At 40.5% G+C, this 25,693-nt stretch overlaps 1 protein-coding gene across 1 annotated transcript in view; it reads right to left on the minus strand.

Moving 5' to 3' along the window:
• Positions 1-15,823: 15,823 nt before the first annotated feature.
• ZNF292 (zinc finger protein 292) overlaps positions 15,824-25,693 on the minus strand; it is a gene marked incomplete at its 5' end in the record, with an annotated part of 60,945 nt that continues 51,075 nt past the window's right edge. The window contains one exon of the mRNA XM_080938476.1: positions 15,824-24,535. Coding sequence (XP_080794602.1) covers positions 17,441-24,535 — 7,095 coding nt within the window. The 3' untranslated portion in view covers positions 15,824-17,440. The remainder of the gene's footprint in view (positions 24,536-25,693) is intronic.

The following is a 25,693-nucleotide window of genomic DNA, read 5'->3' on the forward strand; positions in this document are numbered from 1 at the left end:
CAGAAGACAGCTGCATGTGACAAACTTTAAGAAATTCAAGTGTTCCATATTTGCAATAAATGTCATTACTAAACTGAAGGGCCTTGATACTATTTCTACTTTTAAACATCGTTTTATTGGATATTCCCTGTATTTACATTCAGATGTTATTTCCCTTTCCCTACTCCCATCCCACCTCTCCCACCACTTGCTTTTATGAAGGTGCTCCCTCTCCCAATCACCTTCTCCACCTCAGTGCTTTGGCATTCCCCCACACTGGGAAAATGTGCCTTCACTGCACCAAAGGCCTCTTCTACCATTGGTACCAAACAATGCCACCCTCTGCTACATATGCAACTGGAGCCATGGGTATCTCCATGTGTGCTCACTGGTTAATGTTTTAGTCCCTGGAAGTTCTGGAGGGTTTGTTTGGTTGATGATGTTGTTCTTCCCATGAGGTTGCAAAACCTTTCAGCTCTTTCAGTCCTTTCTCTAGCTCTTTCATTGGGGTCCCCATGTTCAGTTTGATGGTTAGCTGCAAGCATCTTCAACTATATTTCTAGGATTCTGGTAGAGGCTCTGAGGAGGCATACATATCTGGTTCCTGCCAGTAAGCACTTCTTGGCATCAACAATAGTATTTGGGTTTGGTGAATACATATGGGGTGGATCCCCAGGTGAGGCAGTCTCTGACTGATCGTTTCTTCAATCTCTGCTCCTCTGTTTGACATTGTATTTCCTCCTGTGAGTGTTTTGTTCTCCCTTCTAAGAAGGACTGGGGCATTCACATTCTGGCCTTTCTTCTTTTTGAGATTCATAAGGTCTGTGAATTGTTTCTTGGGTATTCCGAGCTTTCTGGGGCTAGTATCCAATTATCAGTGAGTGCATACCATGTGTGTTCTTTTGTTACGGGGTTACCGATTTCAGGATGATAGATTCTAGTCCCATGCATTTGCCTAGAAATTTCATAAAGTCACTGTTTCTAATAGCTAAGTGGTACTCCATTGTGTAAATGTACCACAATTTCTGTATCCATTTCTCTGTTGAAGGACATCTGGGTTCTTTCCAGCTTTTGGCTTTTACAAATAAGGCTGCTATAAACATGGTGGAGCATGTGTCCTTGGTAGATGTTGCAGCGTCTTTTGGGTATATGCCCATGATTGGAATAGCTGGGTCTTCATGTGGTATACTATGTCCAGTTTTCTGAGGAACTGCCAGATTGATTTTCAGAGTAGTTGTACCAGTTTACAATCCCACCAAGAGTGGAGAGTTTTGCTCTTTCTCCACATCCTCACAAACATCTGCTGTCACCTGAATTTTTTATCTTAGCCATTGTGACTGCTGTGAGGTGGAATCTCAGGGTTGTTTTGATTTCCATTTATCTGATGACTAGGGATGTTGAACATTTCTTTAGGTGCTTCTTGTCTGTTCGTTATTTCTCAGTAGAGAATTTTTTGTTTAGCTCTGTACCCCACTTTTTAATAGGATTATTTGATTCTCTAGAGTCTAACTTTTTGAGTTCTTTGTATATATTGGATAATAGCCCTCTATCAGATGTAGAATTAGTAAAGATCTTTTCCCAATCTGTTGGCTGCCATTTTGTCTTCTTGACAGTGTCCTTAGTCTTACAAGAAACATTGCAATTTCTTGAGGTCCCATTTGTTGATTCTTGATCTTAGAGCATAAGCCATTGGTGTTCTGTTCAGGAAAATTTTCCCTGTGCCTAAGTGTTCTAAGCTCTTCCCCACTTTCTCTTTTAATAGTTTCAGTGCACCTGGTTTTATGTGGAGATCTTTGATCCACTTGCACTGGAGCTTTGTACAAGGAGATAAGAATGGATCAATTTTCATTCTTCTGCAAGCTGACTGCCAGTTGAACCAACTCCATGTGTTGAAGAGGTTGACCTTTTTCCATTCAATGTTTTTAGCTCCTTTGTCAAAGATGAAGTGACCATAGGTGTGTGTGTTAATTTCTGGGTCTTCAATTCTGTTCCATTGATCTACCTGCCTATCTCTGTACCAATACCATGTGGTTTTATTAAGATTGATCTATAATAAAGTATAAGGTTAGGGATGGTAATTCCCCTGGAAGTTCTGTTATTGTTGAGAATAGTTTTTGCTATCCTGAGTTTTTTTTTTTTTTTTTTTTTTTGTTACTTCAAATGAATTTGCAAATTGCTCTTTCTAACTCTATGAAAAAATGAGTTATAATTTTGATGGGGATTGCACTGAATCTGTAGATTGCTTTTGGTAAGATGGCCATTTTTACAATGTTGGTACTTCCAATCCATGAGCATGTTAGATCTTTCCAATTTCTGCGATCTTCTTCAATTCCCTTCTTCACAGACTTGAAGTTCTTGTCATACAGATCTTTCACTTGCTTAGGTAGGATCACACCAAGGTGTTTTATATTGTTTGTGACTATTGTGAAGGGTGTTGTTTCCCTAATTTCTTTCTCAGCATGTTTGTCCTTTGAGTAGAGGAAGGCTACTGATTTGTTTGAGTCAATTTTATATCCAGCCACTTTGCTGAAGTTGTTTATTATCTCTAAAAGTTCTTTGGTGAAATTTTTAGGGTCACTTAAGTATACTATCATATCATCTACAAATAGTTATATTTTGACTAATTGCTCTGGCCAGGACTTTCAGTACTATATTGAATAGGTAAGGGGAGAGTAGGCAGCCTTGTCAAGTCCCTGATTTTAGTGGGATTGTTTCAAGTATCTCACCATTTAGTTTGATGTTTGCTACTGGTTTGCTGTATATTGCTTTTAGTGTTTAGGTATGGGGCTTGAATTCCTGATCTTTCGAAGACAATTAACCTGAAGGGGTGTTGACTTTTGTCAAATGCTTTCTCAACATCTAGTGAGATGATCATGTATTTTTTTTTCCTTTGAGTTTGTTTATATGGTGGATTACACTGATGGATATCTGTATTGAACCATCCCTGCATCCCTGGGATGAAGCCTACTTGATCATAGTGAATGATCATTTTGATGTGTTCTTGAATTTGATTTATAAGATATTATTGAGTATTTTTGCATCAATGCTCATGAGGGAAATTGGTCTGAAGTTCTCTTTCTTTGCAGGATCTTTGTGTGGTTTGGGTATGAGCATAATTGTGGCTTTGAAGAATGAATTGGGTAGTGTTCCTTTTGTTTCTATTTTGTAGAATAGTTTAGAGAGTATTAGTATTTGGTTGTCAATGAAAGTCTGATAGAATTCTGCACCGAATCCATCTGATCTTGGGGTTTTTGGGGGGAAAGTTAGGAGGATTTTGATAACTCATTTTTTAAGGGGTTATGGGACTGTTTATATGGTTTATCTGATCCTGATCTAACTTTTGTACCTGGTATCTGTCTAGAAAGTTGTCCATTTCCTCTAGATTTTTCAATTTTGTTGAGTATAGCCTTTTGTAGTGGGATCTAATTTCTTGAATTTCCTCAGTTTCTGTTGTTATGTCTCCCCCTTTCATTTCTGATTTTGTTAATTTGGGTACTCTCTCTGTGCCCTCTAGTTAGTCTGGATAGGGGCTTATCAATCTTGTAGATTTTCTCAAAGGACCAGGTCCTGAGTTTGTTGATTCTTTGTGTAGTTTTATTTTCTATTTGGTTAATTTCAACCATGAGTTTGATTATTTCCTGCCTTCTACTCCTCTTTGATGCATCTGCTTCTTTTTGTTCTAGAGCTTTAAGGCATGCTGTCAAGCTGTTAGTGTATGCTCCCTCCAGTTTCTTTTTGGATGTGCTCAGAGCTATGAGATTTCCTCTTAGTACTGCTTCCATTGTATCCCATAAGTTTGGGAATATTGTGCCATCATTTTTTGTTATATTCTAAAAAAATTTCTTAACTTCTTTTTTCATTTCTTCCTTGACCAAGTCATCATTGAGTAGAGCATTGTTCAGCTTCCATGTGTTTGTGGGCTTTTTGTTGATTTAGTTGCTACTGAAGAACAGCCTTAGTCCATGGTGATCTGATAGGATACATAGAATTATTTTGATCTTCTTGTATCTGTTGAGGCCTGTTTTGAGACAGACTATATGGTCAATTTGGAGATGGTAACATGAGCTTCTGAAAAGAAGGCATATTCTTTGTTTTAGAATGAAATATTCTATAGATGTCTGTTAAATCCATTTGGTTCATAACTTCTGTTAGTTTTACTGTATCTCTGTTCAGTTTCTGCTTCCCTAATCTGTCCCTTGATGAGAGTGTGGTGTTGAAGTCTCCCACTATTATTGTGTGTGGTGCAATATATGCTTTGAGCATTAGCAGGGTTTCTTTTATAAATGTGGTGCTCTTGTATTTGGGGCATAGATGTTCTGTTCACAACTGAGAGTTAGTCTTGATAGTTTTTTCCCCTTCCCTCCCCTTTCTAAAAATTATACTGCTGATCAATGGTAAAATAATAGTTCACCCCCTCACAAAAATGTATAAAAGATGTATGTTTTTTGAGTTCGGGGTTGACTCTCCCTGCGAGGATGAGCAACCCCATGTACATGGAATAAAAACCTCTTGTTATTACAGTGGTCTACCTTCTAATTGTGCTCTGTGGGTCACACTCCTGAGCTAAGACTCCTCAGGTCTTACAACAGAACTTAAATGCCTCTGACCTGTAAATCTATCTGGCTTGTAGGAGGCTAAGAACTGTTCTAAAATTTTGAGGACTGAGTTTCAGGTCAGCCTGGGCTACCAAGTGGTACTGCTTAAAACAAGAGAACAACAAAACAAGAAAGAGGATGGCCTGGTGTGTTGACTCAGGTCTGTGATTCCAACTCTCGGGAGATCATGAAGTTGTGGGTAGCCTGAGCTAAGCAGGGCTTCCCTGTCTCATAAAACAAGAGCTCAGTTTAAACTTAACAGATGCTTCTACAGGAAATTGGTTTCTTGAGGCTCAAAGGGTAAATAGTGTGTGATTGAAAGTTGCATTATACAATGGGTGAAGAACAGAGATAAGGTGCATTTAAAATTTAACAGATTCTTACCAATTTACACTTCAACAGTCACCTGATAGAACAGTCCGGTCTAGCACTGAAAGTGGTGTTAAGGAATATTTCTGAATTGTATGGAAGGCAGTTTTTTTTTCTATGTTTTGATTTATTTTTGTTGTTGTTTGTACTATCTGGAGAATGATCTACGGAAGCCACACTTTGGGACTCACATGAGTTCACTGGGATACAGTAAGCAGGGGTAAAAAAAACCCAGCACAGTAGATGGGCAGTAAAATGTCAGAGTCATCCAGCAGGAACCACTGGAAAAACCCCACACACACCCCAAAAACTCAGCTGGAGGTCCAGGCATCAATCAAGAGAAGCCCAGGAAGGACTCGTCCAGTCTGGCTGAGATTCCTGAGCAGGCATTCTCAGTGCAGAATTTTCATACTACGGAATCAACAGGAGCCCAGTCTTTAGTGTTGGGAACGTGCTTTCTTTTTCCTTCCAGCAGTGTTCACTGACACAGAGTTTTCAAACAGTTTATTCCTCAGGGCCATGACATCTCACTCAGCTTTAAGTCCAGGAGACCCAACCCAGTCCAGCCCTGAATAACACTTAGAGACAGCCACGTGTCTGAAGTAGGCTAAGGTCTTCTCAACCAGCTTCTCTGTCAGCTTCAGCAGTGCATGAGAACATCCTGACACAATGTATATTGTAGAGGCAGTCTCCAAATGTCCTTCATCCATGGTTCAAGAACACAGTGTGTACACACACAAACATATACACACACTCACTCACTTGGCAATGCTAAAATAAGCCTCTTACTATACAAGCCTAAGTCTGCAGCAAGATATTTAACTGATAAAGTACCTTTAAAGAACAAATCTTGTAGTCCCAGCACTTGGGAGCAGAAGCAAGTGCACATTTGAGGTCAGCCTGGGTTACACAGAAGACCTGTTACAACAAAACCACACAGAGGCACATATGGGGCAATCGTGGAGAACTAGTTATGACGGGTTATACACATTCTTGGAAATCATAGCAGGTAAGTCAACATTTCCTATGATTTTATTCTCCTTTCTTTACCTAGAGAAACTGTTTCAAGGTAAGAACAACTATTTCCTCAGGAGAGTAGGATGTGTACATGGGGAGACAAAAAACACCTGTGTGTTAGGCCTACTGTTCAGACTGAGTAAGAGCATCCAGGCAAACCCTGGGTATCTGTCAAGTGTTAGGTAATGGGTCCCTTCTGATACCACACCTCCCTCTACCATCTCCATAGCTTATACGTTTTTATCTCCCTCCAAAATTGTCAAAACTGGAGTGCAGGTCAGAATGAAGTCTTGGGTTGCATCTTCAGGGATGAGCAGGTCAGAATGGAGTCTTGTGTTGCGTCAAATTCCCTGAAACTGAGGGCACAGTGGGGGCACTGGGAGTGTAACCTGTCCTCTAGAAGAGCAACCAGTGCTCTTAACCATGGGGCCACCTCCTCTGCACCAAGAAAAATTAAAAATACAACTGAATGTTGCTGTTGTAGAAAACAAAGTTAAAAGCTGTAAAGGGAAATGTAGGAATAAAGTTTTAGGGGCTCTGAGACTTTTCCAAAACACCCATTTTTGGGAAAGTTAACAAGGACAGACTTTACTGGCCTACAGCCACAGGTCTCATAGAAAAGTCCAAATATCATCATCAGCCTAAACTCCTCAAAGTTTGTGAGAATGTATAAATAAGATTTAAAAGATGTAAAAACAAAGTTTTAGTGGACAGGTCAGAATAACCAGGCTATACTGACCAAGCTGAGTTAAGACAAAACAAAACAAAAAATGTTTAGGAACAACCCCCTTCCCCTCCCTGTACTGAATTCCAAGGAGAACTGCAAATTGTCAACAACCTTACTGCCAAAGTTTCTCTCTGCTTCCTGACCAAAGAGTTTAAAATTATACTGCTGCTTTGCTGACCAATCACCCCCCTCACAAAAAGGTATAAAAGATGTATGCTGCTGTGTGTCTGAGAAACCCCTTGTGTGTCAGATCAAAAATAAACCTCCTGCCATTGCCACAATCTATCTGTGCTCTGTGGAGCGGTGCACCCAGGCTGACACCTTGGGAGCCTTACACTGTTAAGACCATTTGCTGCTTCTGGGTTGGACCACATCAGGCAGCTTGCAGAAGTCTGTAACTCTAGCTCCTAGAGGTCCAGGGCCTCTAGCAGTTTTGGAACCTGCATTTGTGCATATACCCAAACAGACAGCTAATAATACAGATGAAACCCAGATCCACAGTGGCTTGCCCAGTGTTACATAAAGACAAGAATTCAGTGATGAGAATGCAGTTTGCTATTTTGAAATCCAGTGTTTCAGAGGTTTCCTGCCCAGACTGTCTCAATGACAGCAATGTCACATAGTGATGCTTTCACTTCATCAAATAACTAAACATGTGGATCAGTGTGGAATACTGTAAGTGCACTGTGGCTGTCTTCAGACACCAGAAGAGGCATCGGATCTCATCACAGATGGTTGTGAACCACCATGTGGTTGCTGGGATTTGAACTCAGGACCTCTAGGAAGAGCAGCCAGTGCTCTTAACCGCTCAGCCCACCCTCCAGCCCCATCTGCAGGGTTTTTGTCTTTGTTTTGATACAAGGTTTATCTGCCTAACAGCCCTGGCTGTTTTGGAATTCCCTTTGTAGACCTGGAACTCAGAGACCCTGTCTGCCTCTGCCTCCGGAGTGCCAAGATTAAAGATGTGAACCACCACGCCCAGATGTCTGCAGGTTTGTGTATAAGGTTCTTTTCAGATTTCTAAACAGAACCCACTGAGATGTCCTAGCTTGTTAAGTCAAATCCCACACAGTTCACTTTGGTAAATGTATCCCAGAAGGACTGGTAATCCACACAAGATCAATAAAGTTAATAGCTTCCTAAAAAATACAATGAACACATCTCCCTGAACAAAAACGTTACAAATACTTGCATGCTCTTGAGTCAGCAAGCTCTCCTTTGCTATGCTTGAGCCTGCACCCCACCTAGGGAGGGCTGTGCAAAGCCACCAGGAGACTGGACTGTTGCAAAGACATTATCATGTCAGGTTCAGCTTCTCTCCTGCTCTTATGCCAGATTGCTAACTCTTCTGTTCTCTGCAGGGTTTTTTGTGAGATTGCCAATTTAGAAAATCATCAGACTAGAGAACCTCTGAGAACACGGAACAGTGATGAAGTCAAGATGGCCGTCTCAAGTAGGGTCGATGAAGTTTTTCTTTTTGAAAACGCTGGAGATCAAACTCAGGTTTCACAATGTGAGGTCAGCCTCTTCCAGTACGTAAATACACTTGAATTTACTAGCTTTTAGGTTTAGGGGCAAGCAAACAAAGGGTCATTGTATGACTGTCAGGAGTCTCTCAGATACAGCATCCCCTGAAAACCTTATGCACCCCAAGTATCAGTATTTAAAAACCTCCACATAAAGGGGGCTAATTTGGCTTAGTAAGAAGTAGGCCATCCTGGTCCACTGAAGAACTCTCTGGCATAATTTGCTGAACACTTTGAGACCTACCATATATCCTCAAAAGTCCAGTGATTTCTTAACAACTGTTACAGTGGGAACATGGCTCAGACCACCGCCTCTTGTTCCTTTTACCTAATGTACCCTATCTCGGGGGACCTAGGGTAGCTCATCTATGCATATGAAACATACAAAGTGAACATTCTTTAGTCAAGTTCAAAGGTGCTTAGGGAAACAAACAGAACTTGTAGCTACTTTTGATTATAAAGGTCCCACTCTCTGGCAGAGGCAAGCATGTATTCAAACTCTGTGCAGGGCTTCACTTCTTAGTACAAATATCCTATAGAAGACAGACCTTTGCTCTTCTGCATTCCCTGCTTCCTTCAAGTCCCAGGTGGGTTCCAGCTTTCCTTAAATACAAATAAACCAATAAACAAACAAAACGACAAATGCAAACATGGCCTTTAAAAGACCATCCGTTAGCTGTTCTTTTATTATTAATTTACTATTAATTTACGTTACATCCCCATCCATTAGCTCTGAATGTTGCTTCCTAATCACTAAGGCAAAAATTTCAGACCAGGATGACTTTAACACCATCTTCTATTTCATTGCTTATGTTCTCCAAATCACACCCCACAGAAAGCAACCGGAAAACAAGTTTGCTGGTTTCAACCCCTGTCTTGGATAGAGGAAAGATCCTCATTCAAGTTTTATGTTTTAAAATGGGATCAGAAGTGATCTGAAAATGGCTCAATGGGGGGAAAAAACTGCTTGTTTTGCAAGCATGAAAACTTGGAATTGAATCCACGGACCCAGGCATAGTAGGGTCTGTCTGTAACCCCAGTGTGCGACGGGAGGCAGAGAGCATCATCTTGGGAAACGTGCTGATCAGCCAGCCCGACAAATGAACAAGAGCCCTGTTCTTAATGAAGAGGAGTGACATGGAAGGTCATACTCTAAACCCCACAGCTGCACCATGACACATTCACGTGTGAACATTTACCCGCCACACAAAAGTTAACACTGGGGATCAGACTATCCTCTTGTTATGCCTTTGAATCAGTGCTTGGCACACTATATTCCTAAAGACGCAATGACACTCAACAGCCATCCAACTGGACGTGCCTGATGGTGGAAACCTAGTCAACTGCCTGGGGCTAGTCAGATGGTGGGTGTAGAAGAATTTACTATTATGGTTTTATTAATTCAGCATAATTTCTAACTGCATTCTGCATACTTATCCCCACAAATTAGTGTTGACTCCCATCCCTCATCAAAGAAGCTTTGCTTTGCAGCAGATGGAGACAATTACAGAAAAGTACAATGGCTCAAAATACACCACAACCCAGTCCCTGCGCCTAGGACTCAGGGAACTAAATGAATGAAGAGGCAGATTATAAGAGCCAGAGGGCCAGGGAGCATGCTTCAAGGTTCTATCTCCTAGAAATGAGAGAGGTTTCATTCAGGATATCTCAACAATATGGCTGCCTAACCTAGTCTGGACCAACAACACAACAGACTTGCTAAAGAGGAAGGAAAAAAATCTCACCAGGTCTTACCTTAACTATAGGAAAATGGGGATTTTCTGGCAAGGAGAGAATTAGTTTTTCCCAGGGATAAGCCCCTTAATTTGACATAAAACATCAAGTGATTAACCCTGTAATCATATACATACAAGTAATACCAGACACAAGCAGACTGCATTTATGTATAGATGTAACAATAACTTGTTACATAACAATTGGTCATGAGGTTGAGATGGGAGAAGGAATATGGAACAAGTTGAAGGAAAGCAGAGACATGTAATTAGTAAAATATAAAAAGTTTAGAGTTGGTGTAAGATTAGGCAGTAGACAGATGGCGCCCAAAGCAAAGGCCCTTAGAAGGCAAGAAGGCTGTGCCAAAAGGCATCCACAGCCACAAAAAGATCCAGTCCAGAGGTAACCTAAATAATCTCAACGGAGTGCACCCAGGACAAACAAGCCTGAGCACTATGCCATCATCAAATTCCCAACCACCGAGTCAGCCATGAAGATAGAGGACAACACGCTGGTGGTCACTGTGGATGTCAAGGACAAGCACCAGATCAAACAGGCCGTGAAGAAACTCTGTGACACTGATGTGGCCGAAGTCAATGCCCTGTAAGGCCTGACGGAGAGAAGAAGGCGTATGTGTGCTTGGCTCCTGATTTGATGCTCTGGGTGTTGTCAGGAAGACTGGGATCTAAACTGAGACAAGATGGTTAATTCTAAATATACACCTTTCTTTTTTTCTTGCCACAAAAAAAAAAAAAAAAAAAAAAAGGGAGAAAAGAACCTAAGTTCATAACAGGCACACTCTAGCTGTTGATAAGTTACTGGACAGCTGTAGTTGTGAGCAGGGCAGAGGCAGGCAGATCTCTGTAAGCTCTAGAATAGCCAGAGGGCTATAGAAATACAATAAGACCCTGTCTCCAAAACAAACAAGAATTTTCAATTACTGTCATTAGCTATCTGGTATGTGGGAAGGATGGAGAAGAAACACTTCTGCTGAATTCTAACACTCAACTTGGAAGAATTAACTACAAAGCTCTTTTTACTTCCCCCACCCTAACCGGCACACACACATACATTCAAAATTCTCAGTTAAGCTTTTAGTCAAGAACACTCTAATTGCTTCTGTGTGGTTTTTAGAATGGATTTCCTGTAGACGTCTTTTTCTTTTTCTTTTTGCTTCACAGATTTACAGAAGTTGCTCTCCAGCTCTTCTCATGTACCACAGCCTGGAAGGGCGGCTTCTACTGTTCCTAGTTTGGAAGTCTTCTCACATACATCCTCTCTTAAAAAGTACAAACACAGCCTATCCAGTAAGGCTCGTTCTACCTCTATCTCCATTCTAATTAAAAACAAAACAAACCCCCTGCCTACATGTCATTTTCAGACACCGCTAGCTGGATGACTCCTACAGCTCAACGCCATGTTTACGCTCATGTTTGGCCTTGCTCCTCTCACCAACACAAGCTATGACTCCTAGGCCACTTTCTTCATTCCGTGGCTTTGTGACGAAGGCACCTATACTTATTCATTGCTGCACCACCACCGGACTATGCAACCAACGACTGCCACTAGAACTAGCACGTCCCAACAAGTTACACAAACTGAGTTGAATGTACCACTTGATCAGCAATTGTTATGTATGTTCCATTCATCATGTCAATATTTTACTTCCAACTTTCACTTTCTTTTACTGAGAATGTGTTTCCTTCCATTCCGACAAAGAGCTTAGCATTACCATTTCTTTTCTTGCATTCTGAGACAGCGTCTCCGCCTGTCTCTGGCTCCCTAGCTGTGGGACTGAAGACAAGCGCCACTGCTCTTAATACATGTCTAAACTATGTTCTCTACCAACAACACAAACCTTATTCCTGGAAACAGGTTCCATCTATTGCCCCAAATTTTACAACTAATCACTACGCATGACCTAGGAAAAACCCCACACCCTTCTCTCCATTAAAATGACTAGCAACTAATTTTATGACTCAGGTCTTACTAATTGATCTGCCAGACATTTGGCATAGTCAAACACCTTGCATTGATCTTACTGGGTCTTGTCTCATTTCCAAGACTTGCCCACCAAGTACTGATGTTCCTCAGGCCTAGCTGCTTAGCCACCTTTAATTTTCTACATGAAGATAATTTTCAAATCTCTACCCTATGTTAAATGCCCAAATTTCTACTTGTAGCTGATCTTAATTCTAACAAGATATATTAAATACTCAAGAAATGAAAGACAATATGTTTCCTTTCAAAGTATTTTCAACTCTAGAATTGTTTCAATTGGGAACCCTGTACTTCTTTACCATAGTAACCTACAGGAGCTTCAAATTCAACACTAATCCTTCTAATCTTACTCCTAGATTACTCTGGCAAATAACATTGCAATTAAAATAAATTACCAAAGCCAAAAGTCTTACAATCGAATATATACTACTTCACATTTTAATCTCCCGAATCCGTCACGACACTGACACCTTTAGTGCAGTACTTTCAAAACCGTGGCCAGGAAGCCAGGGCAGAATCCTTTCACCAATTCCATCTATCGTCTACTGAAAGGAAAACATTGTACTTTCTTCACACTGGAGTCCCCTGCACCACAATACAAATACTTTTCTATATATACTCCTTTCACAACCAACCACTTAGAAATGCTTGCTCCAGCACTACCTACACTTGGTACGTGGCATCTTGAATGGGAACAACCCCATTTTTTTTGTGTCTTTAACTTCCTTTCTAGATTACTCGACCTGTCTACCTTTCCTCCCAGTCTTACTACTGTTCCATTTAGTCAGTACTTTCTCCACGATGAAACTTGAATATCCAGTTTTCCCCCCTTAAAGAAAATTTAAAACTAAAAATCATATTTCTCTGCTTCAACTCCGAATGCCAATTCTTTGGATACTATAAAGTCCAATCCAGGTGGGTCTAAGACATTGCTGGATGACTTAGCCCTTGTTTACCTTCCCTGTTTATACCTTATCTTTACCAGCTTTCTATCACATACTTAAAAGCCACTCCTATTAGACCCTTTATAAAAAGGTATACTCTTTCTGGCCTAGAATCAGCTCTAACCTTTCTAACCTAAAAAGCACCATCTCCTTTTACCTTTCTCAATAACCGGCATCACTCTTTTGAGAATATTACTCTATACTTCAACTCTGATCTCAATAAAGAGGGAAAACAACAACACCCCAGTAACTCAAAAGGTCATGAAAGAAACCCAAGTGTTTTAACAATAAACCAATTATGAAGCCAAAAAGCTGCATCTGGTAAGTAAGTTGTAGCACAGTAAAGAACCATTCTAAACAGAACAAAGACTGAGGCCTTAAGATGTGAAGAGCTTGCTGGTTTGAGGGTTTAATTGAAGCCAAAATCACCCTATACAATAAGCAAAGTAGAGCAGCAAGGCATGCGCACCAGTGTCCAGGCAGAGCCCAGCATACTCCACAGGACACTGTGACGCTGGAGGCGATACTGCCTAAACATGCCACTTAGTGGTGGTGGTGAGACATTCAAGAAAATCCAGGGGACAGTGCTCCAGGCAAAAGATGATTGTGTACAGCCACTACCTGAAGAGCAAAAAGGTTTCTTCTTTGTAGGCGGTACAAAGCTTTTCCTTTTCAGGAAGTAAAGAATGTATGTTTGAAAACCATGAGCAGATTTAAACTTCTAGATAAGGACTATTAATCGAAGGACCAGAACAAAGCTGAGGTGATAAACGGCCTGGTTAGATGATGCTTAGCTTAGCCGTGTACAGAACTGGAATAATAAATTTGTTCAAGTACACTGGTAATACACAACTCCTAATACACACAGACACACATACACAGATAAATCCACATACACTAATGACCCCTTCCCCCAACATCTGCCAGAGGCTAGTAGGTACTGGAAGTCAGAGATGGAGCAAAGTGTATGTGAGGGTAGGGTGGGGGTGGGGACAGAATGCTCCAAAGGGAGTGAATGACAGAAAAAGATTAAGAAATAAACAACAGAATAAAGGCATAGGCATGAGAGAGATTGGGGGTGGGGAACATCTTTCAGGTGGAGTAAACATAATGTAAATATCAAGTAAGGAAGTGGACTGCGCAGCCAAAAGAGCTGCGACTGGGCATTATTTGCATGAACAGAACACACCTATAATTTTCATTAAAAAGAACTGAGCAAAAGAAAACATGATGGGAAAGTCCGACTTTGGAGTAACCTTCCTAAGAGGACGTAACTTCGAACTGAAGAACGGGCCATGTGAATGAGCAGGGGTGAACAGGAGACTGGAGTTTGCTAAAGATACACAAGCCAATACTCAATGTTACTCAATACAAGATGATGTTCAAATCACTAACACCCAATAATAGTACATAAGGATCAATACACTAGGATGGTAGAGCCATCAGGCCGATCGCCACCTATATACAGCTAAGATAGTGCATACCTGATCAGCTCTGACAAGGTGCTTAGGTGACACTGACGGAGCTCAGGGTCTGAGCCCTGCGAATGAGCACCAGCAACCGAGCAAAGACAGTCCTGCAGCCCCGACTTCAACACAGCGGGCCGCGCTCTTAGCGTTAAAGAGGAAAATTGTTTTCATGATCACCAAAGCCTAAACGATTCATCAGCCCGAACCGTCTTCTCCAAGACTTTAAAAACATCCAGCTAGCGCGCTCTCCTTCCCAGGGAGGCTGCAGCATGGAGAATCACTGATCCTAACTCACTACTGTGACCTCCAAGGCTGGCAGTGCCACTTTCATAACACTAGCGTCCCTCCCAAGTTCGTTACTCTTGCTTCTATCCTCTCTGTAAAGCAGGGACCACGTTTCCCAGTCTAGTCACTGACCAGTGCCAGTTGTTCAAAATGAGCACTTCACTAGTGTTCAACTTGAATGCACTCAACGGGAATCCCTCCATTAATAAAAATTATCTGTCTGCTTTCAGAAGTGTAACTGATTTTAACACTGCTGAGACTTCCCAGAACTGTTATGCTTAACTTAGGGCAATGACTTGGAAGAAGATGCAGAACTGTAATATTAAAACCCTTGAGATTTAAACGGAGGGAAATCCCGAACGACACCTTGGGCAAATTAAGGTTGGAGAAAGAAGCTATTTTAAGAGCATACTGAGAAAAACTCGTTTGGAAAACCTGTTTGCACTGTTTAGTACCAGGGCATCCCATTCCAAGTCAGCTTCCCCAGCATGCTCCTCGGTACCGCACCGTCTTATACCATCTCAACAGCAACACTAAAAAGGTTCTCGTAACCGCTTTAACATTCACTACCTATAAAGTAAATACCTAAAGAAATGCCACTCAATGTTGACCATCCTCTCTTCAAAAATACACTAACGTGTAGTGGTTCGTTTCCTAATGAGGAGAGAAGTTGCACATGTCGTTTTCTCTTCTGTGTTTTCTGTCCTTGTTTCTGCAGACACGATCTCCTATGTGGCAAAGGCCAGCTTGGGTTTTGCGTCAATCCCGCGAGGACCCTGATGCCAGACTTTGCCTTGGCATTTTCACTTTCCAGGGGCTGGCTCACAATGACTGGAAACTAACCTCTCTGTTACCACATTCTGTCAGACATTACCGATAAATACCCACATTTAGGTTAGGAGAGCGTCCAAGAATTGTGTGAAAATGTCCCATGAACAAAAATTATTCAGTTGTTTATAAAATATAAATCAACCATGAAAACCACCTTTATTTTGACATTAATAAATAACAGTGGTCTTACCACGAACTTTAACATGTCAAGTATTACGCATACTAAAAGAAACCTTTAGGTGACGCCAACCACTCAACACAACCCTTTTAGGCCCCCCAAATAAAACTGTATTACTTTAATAATTAAACTTCAAAGTTTCCAAAAGAAAAGAAGTTCATTCCTTCACCATGCTTGTTTATTCGGAGTACCAGCGATTTCAGTTAAGTGACTCATTCTCTGCAAGTCTGACGCAGAACAAGGGAAACACATCTGTGTGACCACAACACCACAGGTCGGGGTAACACTGTGAATGTAAATGCTTTATAACATGTCAACAAACAAACAAACAAACAAACTCCCCAAAACACACAAAAAATACTATTTATGGCAAACGTGTAAGTAAGTATCCAAACGCTGCCTTGTTTCCAGTACTGACTTCAGCTGTGCTTTCCACGAGGGTCAGTGCTCCGGAAATCTCTTCCTCCCTGCACAGATACAGTGAATAAAGCTAAGCTAGAAGAACTAGTTACTGAGTGATCAAATCATCAATCGTGACTAATACTGCTCTTGAAGACTAATCTAATGAAAACTGTATCATTAGATAATGTGAAGACAGACAAATCTGCACAGCCTAATGCCTATAAATAGTAAAATCAAAACATAATACTTCCTTATAGAAAGTGTTTTATCTATGTAACTATAAATGTTAAGGATTCTTGCATTTTATAAACACAAGATGGGCTCACTTTGATGATACCAATTTTAAAATTTATAAAAATGTCTAAAAAATCCTTTCCACAAAAGTTTATACAGTTTAAAGCTATCCACCATCCATAAATCTCAGGAAATGGGAGGGAAAATCTTGTAAGATCACATACAAAACAAGAACTGAAATGTGATTTTATTTAAGGCAATACTGGGCTACTTCACAAACCACCACCTCGAGTATTTACACTACGCCACTACTAGTTTCTATCACATTGACAAAGGAGATCTTAAAATACCAATGTTTAAAATCTTCAATGTAGTAAAGTCTTTATTCACATCTCCATTACATTTCAGGGACTCACAGTAACTATATCTGATTAGAAGCAATGGAAAAAGAAAAAAAGAAAAAGAAAAAGCCCACTCTGTAGCTGTCTGACTGAAAGGAAGGAATCTGCTCTCAATTCACATGAACCCCATCCAGGAAGGGAGGACGGCAAACTCACGAAGCAGAGTGCTGTAATGTGCCTACTGTGCCAAACACCTTGATATCATCTTGTGAAAGTTTTATGTTAAAAAAAATTAACTATGGCAGTTCTAGTTTTAGTTCAAAAAGTTCTTAATTTAAAACAATAAAAGTTTAAAAACTTGATCACTTTGTTAAAATTAAAATTGCAAATATAAATGTATCATTTACTCCTTTAGACTTACAGACTGCTGGTGGCAGCAAATGATTTACAATAATAAATATATACAAAAATATCTACAAACAAAGAGTACTGCTATACATGAGTGGTGATCTGCTAAAAAGATACCAATCACACGGACAGTTCAGTGTAGTTCATGGGAAGGACAACTGGGTGACAGACATCTGAGGCTTAACCCAATTATTTACAATAACTGAAACATTGATTCTGTTCAAGTCCCATAGGGATAAAATGAAGTTCTACATGACAAATGTCATGGTTTTTTTTTTTTTCCTCATTTTTTTTTAAAGCTAGGTTAATCCATGTCAACAAATTAAAAAGCTCAGCATGCTTGATGGCTTTCTATTTAAAATAAAACTACAAATGATATGTATTTATAGTACATAAGTTATCAGTACTGCCCTCTGCCTGAGGCTTTACCTATACTGATTTCTTTTGTAACAGTCCTATCTGGATCATTTGATAGTACTTCAAGTTTTTTTAGACTGACAGTAGGTTTCATTTCCTGAAGCTGTTTTAGGACAAGCTCAGAGCGACCTTTAAGAGTCTTGTCTAAAACAATTTTTACATTCTCACTGCACTGGAGCTTTGAGGGATTGGCAAACTGTACAAAGATTTCAGTTTCTTTACAAGAACACACATGATTTCCACCAGTCACAAGAGTCTTATCAACATTTCTTCTGGAGTTTGAATGGGATCCTCTTTTACTTCCACTGTGTGAATGGTCTCTGTCAGTATTTCTCTTCTGCTTCACTGCAGACTCTTCAAGAAACTTGAGGAAGGATGCTTCAAATCCCATAGGTTTAAAGGAGCTCCAGTCAAAGGATGCAGGATGCTCCTCAGTAGTCTGAACTGCAACAGCAGTCTCTTCCTCTTTGTGTGCATTACTGACCCCCAATGAGACTTCTGCCTCAGCTTTATCAACCTTCCGCTTTTTATTCTGCACGGTGTTTTTTTCTTTATGAACTCTCTTCAAATTACCAGTCTTTTGTCTTTCTGATATGCAGGAATCTTGTTCCTGAACATCGTTATTTACCTTTAAAGCAGTATTGACTTGGGTGTCTGTATTTGTGCTGTCTTCATTTATTAACTTTGTAATAAATAATTCTGTTAGCTCATCCATTTCATCTTTCTCACCTTTTATACCTTCTTCCTGTGGAATGGTAGCTGGTTTTGAGTTATCATTTTTCTCTAACACAAGTGAATCAGGATCTTTCTTATCATTCTTTTCATCTTCTTGCTCAGAGTTTTCCTTTTCTTGTGGGTTGCCATATCGCTTAAAGACGATGAGAATATTGCGGTGTTGTGATGTAAATGCCTTGGACAATTTATGACACTTATAATGTCTAATTATATTGCTTTCACTTGTAACAACTGAAGTACACCCTTTTATCATACATGGATACTGTGTCACAAATTTGCTTGTACACTCTGACAATGCATCGTTCCTAGCCTTTATGGAGTACACATGCTTCCCACGTTTTAGAGAATAAGGCTTATCTTCTTCAATCTGCACTATTTTTGCACTCTGACTTACTAAATTACTTTTCTTCTTTCGCTTGGTCTTTGGCACTTTCACTCCATCTTTCCCGGGTCTGTTGTGTTTTGTTGCCCCATTTTTAGACTTTGACTTTTCTTGGTTTGCCTTACTTGATATATTTTCCTGGCCAGTTAATTTTCTTGGCCGAATCAGATGAGCTTTATGCTTGTCATTATGCTTATTAAAAATGTGTCGGAGAAGATTAGACCGAGTGGCATATATCCTGTCACAACCTTCACAGTCACACTTGTATATGCCATCTTCTTCTGTCTTACTTGTCCTTGTTCCAATTCCATGGTCTACCTCAAGATGAACAACGTAGCTCAGGTATGTTGTAAACGAAGACTTACACTCCAGCTGATCACATGGAAACTTGCCAACATCCACAGCAGCAGTCATGCTTTCGATTTCCTCAGGGGTCATTTCATGAAGTTTCATGTAGTGCTGTATCAGGCCAGTAATTGCTTGGAAAATCCTAGAACAGTCACTCACCTGACACCGAAATTCTTTCATTGATTGTTTAGGTTCAGTTTCTTCACTGTCTTTAACTACTTCACTTTCCTCTTCAACCTCTGCAGAAAATGTAGGAAGATTTGACTTGTGTACAGCCTGGTAATGAAGAATCAAGTTTTGCTGTATTGTAAATGCAGCAAAGCATCCCTGGTGAACACAACAGTAAGGTCTGTATGAACTGTATTTTGTCGGAAATTCTAAAGACTGCGAAACTGGATTCTTTTCTCTCTTTTCTTCTTTTTCTTTTCTATGCCTCTTATTTTTCCTTCCTTTGGTTTTTAGATTTGCAAGATTTGCATTATATTGTTCAGCAGAGGCTGTGACAGGCTGTGAAGAACTTTCTGATTTCTCAGGACTTTTTTTTTCTGCAAGTTGTTTTTCTGGGATTCCTGTTGCATTATCACCTGTTGCTGCTGGTGCCTTGAAGACTGGCTGTGACTCAGTTTTTGCTTCCTCTGCCATGGGTGGCTGTTTCTTCACTTGATTAACTTGTGGAGATGACACATTTTCACTCTGAGATTTTCTTCCATAGGGCCTTTTTATTTTTAGCTTTACCATTTCTTCTATTGTAAAATGATGCACCAACTGACAGTGTGCCCGGAGATTAGAATTTCTTGTAAATGTTTTGGTACATGTAGGCACAACACATTTAAATGGCGCAAATTTTAACTGATTTTTCTTAATTTCAAGAATCATCTCTGGAGTATATTGATGAATTTTACCGTAGTGTTTAAACAGGGCATCCTTTGTCATGGCACTGTAATTACAGCCTTGGTTTTGACACACAAAGGGCTTATTAACTCTGTCATTAAGCTGAATATGTATCACTTCAGAAACTGGCTGGACTACAGTATTTGGAGTTGACTTAGTAGGAGTAGAGGACAGTGCTACTGATTTGTTTATTGGCACACCCTGGGAAGGTGGAGCAGAGTTGTCGGTTTCTAGTTTTAAGTTTTGCAAACCCTCTAAAATATCCTGTATCTGATCCTCCTTAGGTAATGCTTCAGACTGAGGAATGTTACTTTTTGTAGGCATCACAGTTAGGAAAGAGGAACACTGAGAAGAATCAGGCAACTTGTTATCTGGGATAGAGTTTACTGAAGGAAGCGGCATGCTGTAATTTATCTGAGCATTCTGTGTTGTCTCACCAGTACCCTGAGATCCACTTTTTGCCTCAAGTGTTTGAGAATTCATAGCAGTTTTAATAATTTCAAGAGTCTTCTCAAAGTTCTGTATAACATTATCTTCAGAAATCTGCAAATCAGAACTCACTGGTGTGCATGAATTCAAAGGCATCATTCGGGAATCACCATTTTCAGTTTTTAATGTTAAAGGACTTAACATTGTATGGGGCTCAAGACTGCCTTTACAGTTCTCTTTTACATCAGTTATAAACAAATGATTGTCAATGTTATTTAATTTTTGTGTGAGATTTTCCACCAAAGCCTGAGGCTCACAATCTGGAACCACGTCACGTGTGTTAGTATCAGGAGCTGGAAGATGCTTTGCTGTAAGTCCCATTGTCAAATCAGTTGGTACCACATTTTGGGAAGCATTAGATACAATTACTGCAGGAGCAACTTTTTTTCTCTTCTTAGATGCACTATTTCCTTTTTTATTCAAATTATTGGATCTTGTATTTTGAGGACTGCTTATAACAGAAGTGTGTGCGCTGTTATTGGTAGGGTTTTGTGGTGGCTCCGTGGGACTGAATGAATTGGAGCACAAGCCATTTTCAATACTCTTTAGCAATAATTCATTTGTTGTAAAGATAGGCAAACTGCTACATTCTTTGAGGGTGGAAGTTTTGGAATTTGGTGTTTGATTCTGGTTTGATGCTGAGGTGTTTGGGTGGCAAACAGTCTGTAACAAGGGTGTCACAGTTGGACCTGGCATCCCAGCTGCATTTACTTGTGCTGCGTCGGAGACACTGCCTACTGGAACAACCTGAGAAAGCATTTCGGCACTTTCAAATGTGCTGGGGATGCCAGCAGTTTCTAAAGCCTGCTTAATAATTTCACTGCCTTCCTGACTAACACTGGCATTAAAGTTACTCACATCACATCTAGGAAATGTACTTGGTAAAAAGGTTGGACGATTTTCCACAGAAAGAAGTTGCAGAAATGATGGATCTTTAAAACATGTTTCTGGATTAAAGTTAGACGGCTCTGGCTGCTGCTGCATATTTACTGCACTTGTGGAGAGAATCATGCTGGCCAAAAGGGAAGGCTGTCTGTTGGTCTGTAGAAGTTCCTGTGCAATTTCTGCTCCATCCAGTGGTTTGCAGTAAGACCTTTTAGACAGGTGTCCACCAAGGGACCTGGGGTTGGTAAAAGCCCTGTAACACCGGCTACAGATGAATTTCCCATCTCTGATAATCGCGGGCCATTTAGCCCTTTTGTTGTGCTTGGGTTTTCTTTCCTTCCCATTTGGGCCTCGGCCACGGTCTTTCTTCACTTTCTTAGGTGCAGACTGTTGGGGACTGGTGCTACTGAAGTCATCTGCAGTGCTTACTTGGGAAGGAAAAACTCCATTTTCACTACTGCCTCCTTTCAGAAAAGAGGAATTTAAGTTTCCTTCCGTCTGTGAAGGATACTGATTTGTACTATTTTCCAGTTGGGAAAAAACAGAATTATTCTCACTGTCTGCTGGTGAAGAGAAGAGAGAGCTATTTTCTGTGGGTAAAGGAAGAAAAGGATCTGAGCCGCTGTCAATATTCAAAGGCAAAACTGTTTTGGTTAGATCTTCCATTTGTGCTGGTAAGGTAGTATTAGACAAATTTTCCATTTGTGAACATAATATACCATCCTGTACATGTTTATCCTGAGAAGGCATGTTTGGACTTAGGACACTGTCCACTGAGGGTAACAACGGAGTTGATACACTTGCTAAATGAGCTGGGAAAATGGAGGGCGAGACATGCTGCAACTGGGCTGAACAGGCAGGGCTCCCACTGGCTTTGGTCTGTGGTGTAAAAAAAGCATGATTAGAGCTGCTCACTTGTGACGGCAAAAAATAAACACACTTGCCATGGTTTGGTGTATTTAAGTTGTTGGATTTCTGACCTGTTTTAGTTTTGCGCTGCAGTTTGAAAGCAGCATATTGGTCAGGGTGTGCTGTCTTCATGTGTTTCCCAATACTCTGCGAGGAGTTATATGTCCGAGTGCATCCCTCAACCTGGCAGCTGAACTTCTGACCTGGAGCTTTTGGAGGGACTGATGGAGCTCCCACCGGACTGCTCAGGCCGGGCTGCGATGCAACACATGTGATATTTTCTAGTGTCTTAAGAGGTAAATCATAAAGGCTTGATGAGGTTTTAACATCACCTCCACATTCAAACTTGCAAATTTGTGAATTGTCTTCAAGTCCTGCCTCATTTTGTATAGAAAAGGTCATCAAAGTGTTCACCTGTCTTTCTAAGCTTTGTGGGTTAAGGTCACCCATCTTCAGCGATTCTAAGTTTGTTAAAGAATTCTGAGCATGGTGGGCTTCGTTCAGGCACTGGTGAGCTTTCTTCTCTTGGAAACCTGGATGACATAAATGGACGCCAGAACCTTCACCTGGCTTATGCGTGTCTGTCATCAGTGGCTCACCAGTGCCTTCCATGGTTAGGTTTTCTTGCTTTCCAAAGTTATCCCCAATCCCATGGTTGACAGACACCTTAATAGACACAGCTACTTCATTGGTCTGAAGAACAGTAGTACTGTCAGGGTTTCCCAAGCCATTTGACAATGGTATGGTAGCTTGCCTGAGTTCAGAGACAGACATCTGGCCTTGGTTAGTCACAGCTGACTCTGCTTTGTTTTTTTCCCAATCACCACTTCTGTCTGATCCTAGGCTCTTCTCAATGCTATGCTCTGGCCGTCCTTCCCCCATTGTCCCTTCTGAGTCCTGGGTCACCTCATTTCCAGACGGATTAAGCTGGTCTTCAGGAGGCAGCACTTTCTCAGGTGCACTGTGGTCATCCAGATGCTTTTCCATCTCACTCTGAGAACGGTAAACTTTACCACAGCCTGTGAACTTACAAGTATAGGTATTGTAATGTTGTGCTTCATGATCATACAGTAAATACGCTTGTGAAAAAATTCTGCCACATTTTGGAAATAAGCACTTTGCTCTAAAGACTTGATGCTCCTTTCGGTGGGCTAACAGCTCAGCGTAACTGTTAAAGCCAGCCTTACACTTCATCTGTATACATATATACGGCTTACTGCCACAGTGCATTTGTAAGTGGTCACTGAGGTGAGTGACACTTACAAAGTGCCGTCTACAGTACTGGCAGATGACTTTTTTGCTTTGCATTTCAAGAAAGCGTTTGGCATCTTCATTATCCTTATGGCCTTTCACATGAGCAATTAAATTTTTGAAGTACTTAAAGCCCTTTTTACAAAAGGTCACCGGGCAATTAAATTCATTAACAGGTACTGGTTTCTGGACAGGGATCACGTCGGGCTCGTAGGACTTGTCCTTGTCATCATTCTCGTCATCTGAACCATCATTGTCATTAAACACTATGAAATCTGCTGAATAAAGACTATTCTTTTTTATGGGTCGTTGTTCCTGTTTAGCCACAGTGTTAGTGTTAGTCTTTTGATTTTCATGGGTGGCTGTGATTTTAGGAGGCCTTCCCAATCTTCTCAATGGTTTCATAGCTGCTAGTCTTTCTTTACTAGACTGTTTAACATGCAGTGTAACATGAGGGACAAATGATTCTTTAGAATTAAAATTCTTTGCACATATGGGACAGCTGTAAATCCCATCTTTGTAATGTTTTTGAGCATGCCGTACTATTCTGTGTCCAAGGAATTCTTTGTCACATAGCAAACAATACTGCATGTAGGCTTGCCAATTCCTAAATCTAGCAGATATAAACCCCCTATCTTTTAATTCTTTTATCTCCTTCTTCTTTTGCTTTTCATCACCAGTATCTATCAGCAGGCTGGAATCAGGGCCAGGCCCAGCAGAAAGGCCGTTCACAGAAGTGTCTCCCCTTTCACCCTGGTAGTCTACTTTCTCATAGACTTCACTGTCATTCAGTTCATCAATAGAGGACACAATGGACGCCTCTTCTCCCATGAGTGCAAGACACTGGCGTTTCAAGGTTTTCCAATCCCAAAATTCTGGATCAAAGGGCCACTGAGTTTTCAAAACAAGTAAGAGCTCACAACGCAGAGAATTTGGTATGGGAAGATTCTCTTCATCATACTTCTGGTCTGGCTGGTTGTATAACATTTCCACTGCATAATAAGCATCTACTGTAGGCTCAATAAGAAATTCACTCAACTGACAAGCACGTTTAACTTCCAGATCCTCAGGCAACAAACATGAAATGGTTTTGCAAATTGATATTTTCACTTCAGTATTTTCTGTAGACTCCAAGCGAAGAGCTTTTACACATAGTTCTATGCAGGTAGCGAGTCCAGCCCCTTCAGTCTGTGAAATAAACAGAATACAGGAAAGGTTACTCTACACTGTCAGACACAGATTCTGTTTTTAAAATTGTGCTGTTCTTGAATCTTAAAATAGCAACACAGAAAGAGACACCCTGCCTAAAATCAGCTCAATGTGAATATGGGTATACAAGAAATAAGAAAGAAATCCCTAGAAACACAAGTAGTAAAAACTAAGCAAAGACCTGTACAAAAAAAAAATTTTGTTTTTCACTTTTCTAATTTATCATATCTCTTTTATAAAGCAGAGGCCAAGGGGTAGAGAGACAGTACAAGGCTAAGAATACTTGTTGTTCTTCCAGAGGACCCAAGTTCAGTTCCCAGTACCCATATCAGGTAGCTTACAACCAGAGTGTGACTTCTGATCTCTGCAGGAACCCATACGCATATATATACATATGGATAAAAAATAAAAATACATTTTTCAATAATGTTTAAAAGACAACAACTCCTACAACACAGGCCAAAACAACACTTAGACTTAACACTAGGTGTAAGCTATAAAATAAACTAGAATCTAAAGTACCTGGCACGGTTTAGTAAAGTGTCTGGGGTACAGTAAATGGTCGGTAAGTATCTTTATTATGTATCATTAATTTTATGTTTGTCTTTGTAATTAAAAAAAATAGAATCTTAATTCAGTTACAAACTCCTTCCTCAGACCCCCTAACTTGTTAGTAATGATACCAATTACTTGAGTTTTAAAAGTCGGGTTTCTAGTGCCACCATAAACTAAGCTGTCAACTGTCTACAGTATCCTTAGGCGTCTGTAAGAGGGGAGGCCCATGCACTAGAGTGTCCGAATTACAGTGTGGTAAAGGTTGTAGCACATATCACAATTATTCATGTCTCCTCTAGCAACAGACGATGGAACCTTTACGGTAGGGCTATGATTTTCAAGTCCAACTTCAAGGAGTATAAGAAAAACTATACTACATGCACCAAACTACTCTGCTGGGGTGTGGTCCATACCTGTAACCAAACACTTGGGAGGCAGAGGCCAGACTGGGCAGAGTCCTAAGTTGTTAGTTACGTAGGTCTAGGCCAGCCTGGACCACACGAGACCCTGTCTCAGTCAGTCAGAGCACACTGTGATTCTGACGACATGCTACACAAACATGAAGGGGCCACTGTGCTTAAA

The sequence above is a fragment of the Micromys minutus genome (genome assembly GCF_963924665.1).
Source record: "Micromys minutus genome assembly, chromosome: 26".
NCBI lineage: Eukaryota > Metazoa > Chordata > Mammalia > Rodentia > Muridae > Micromys > Micromys minutus.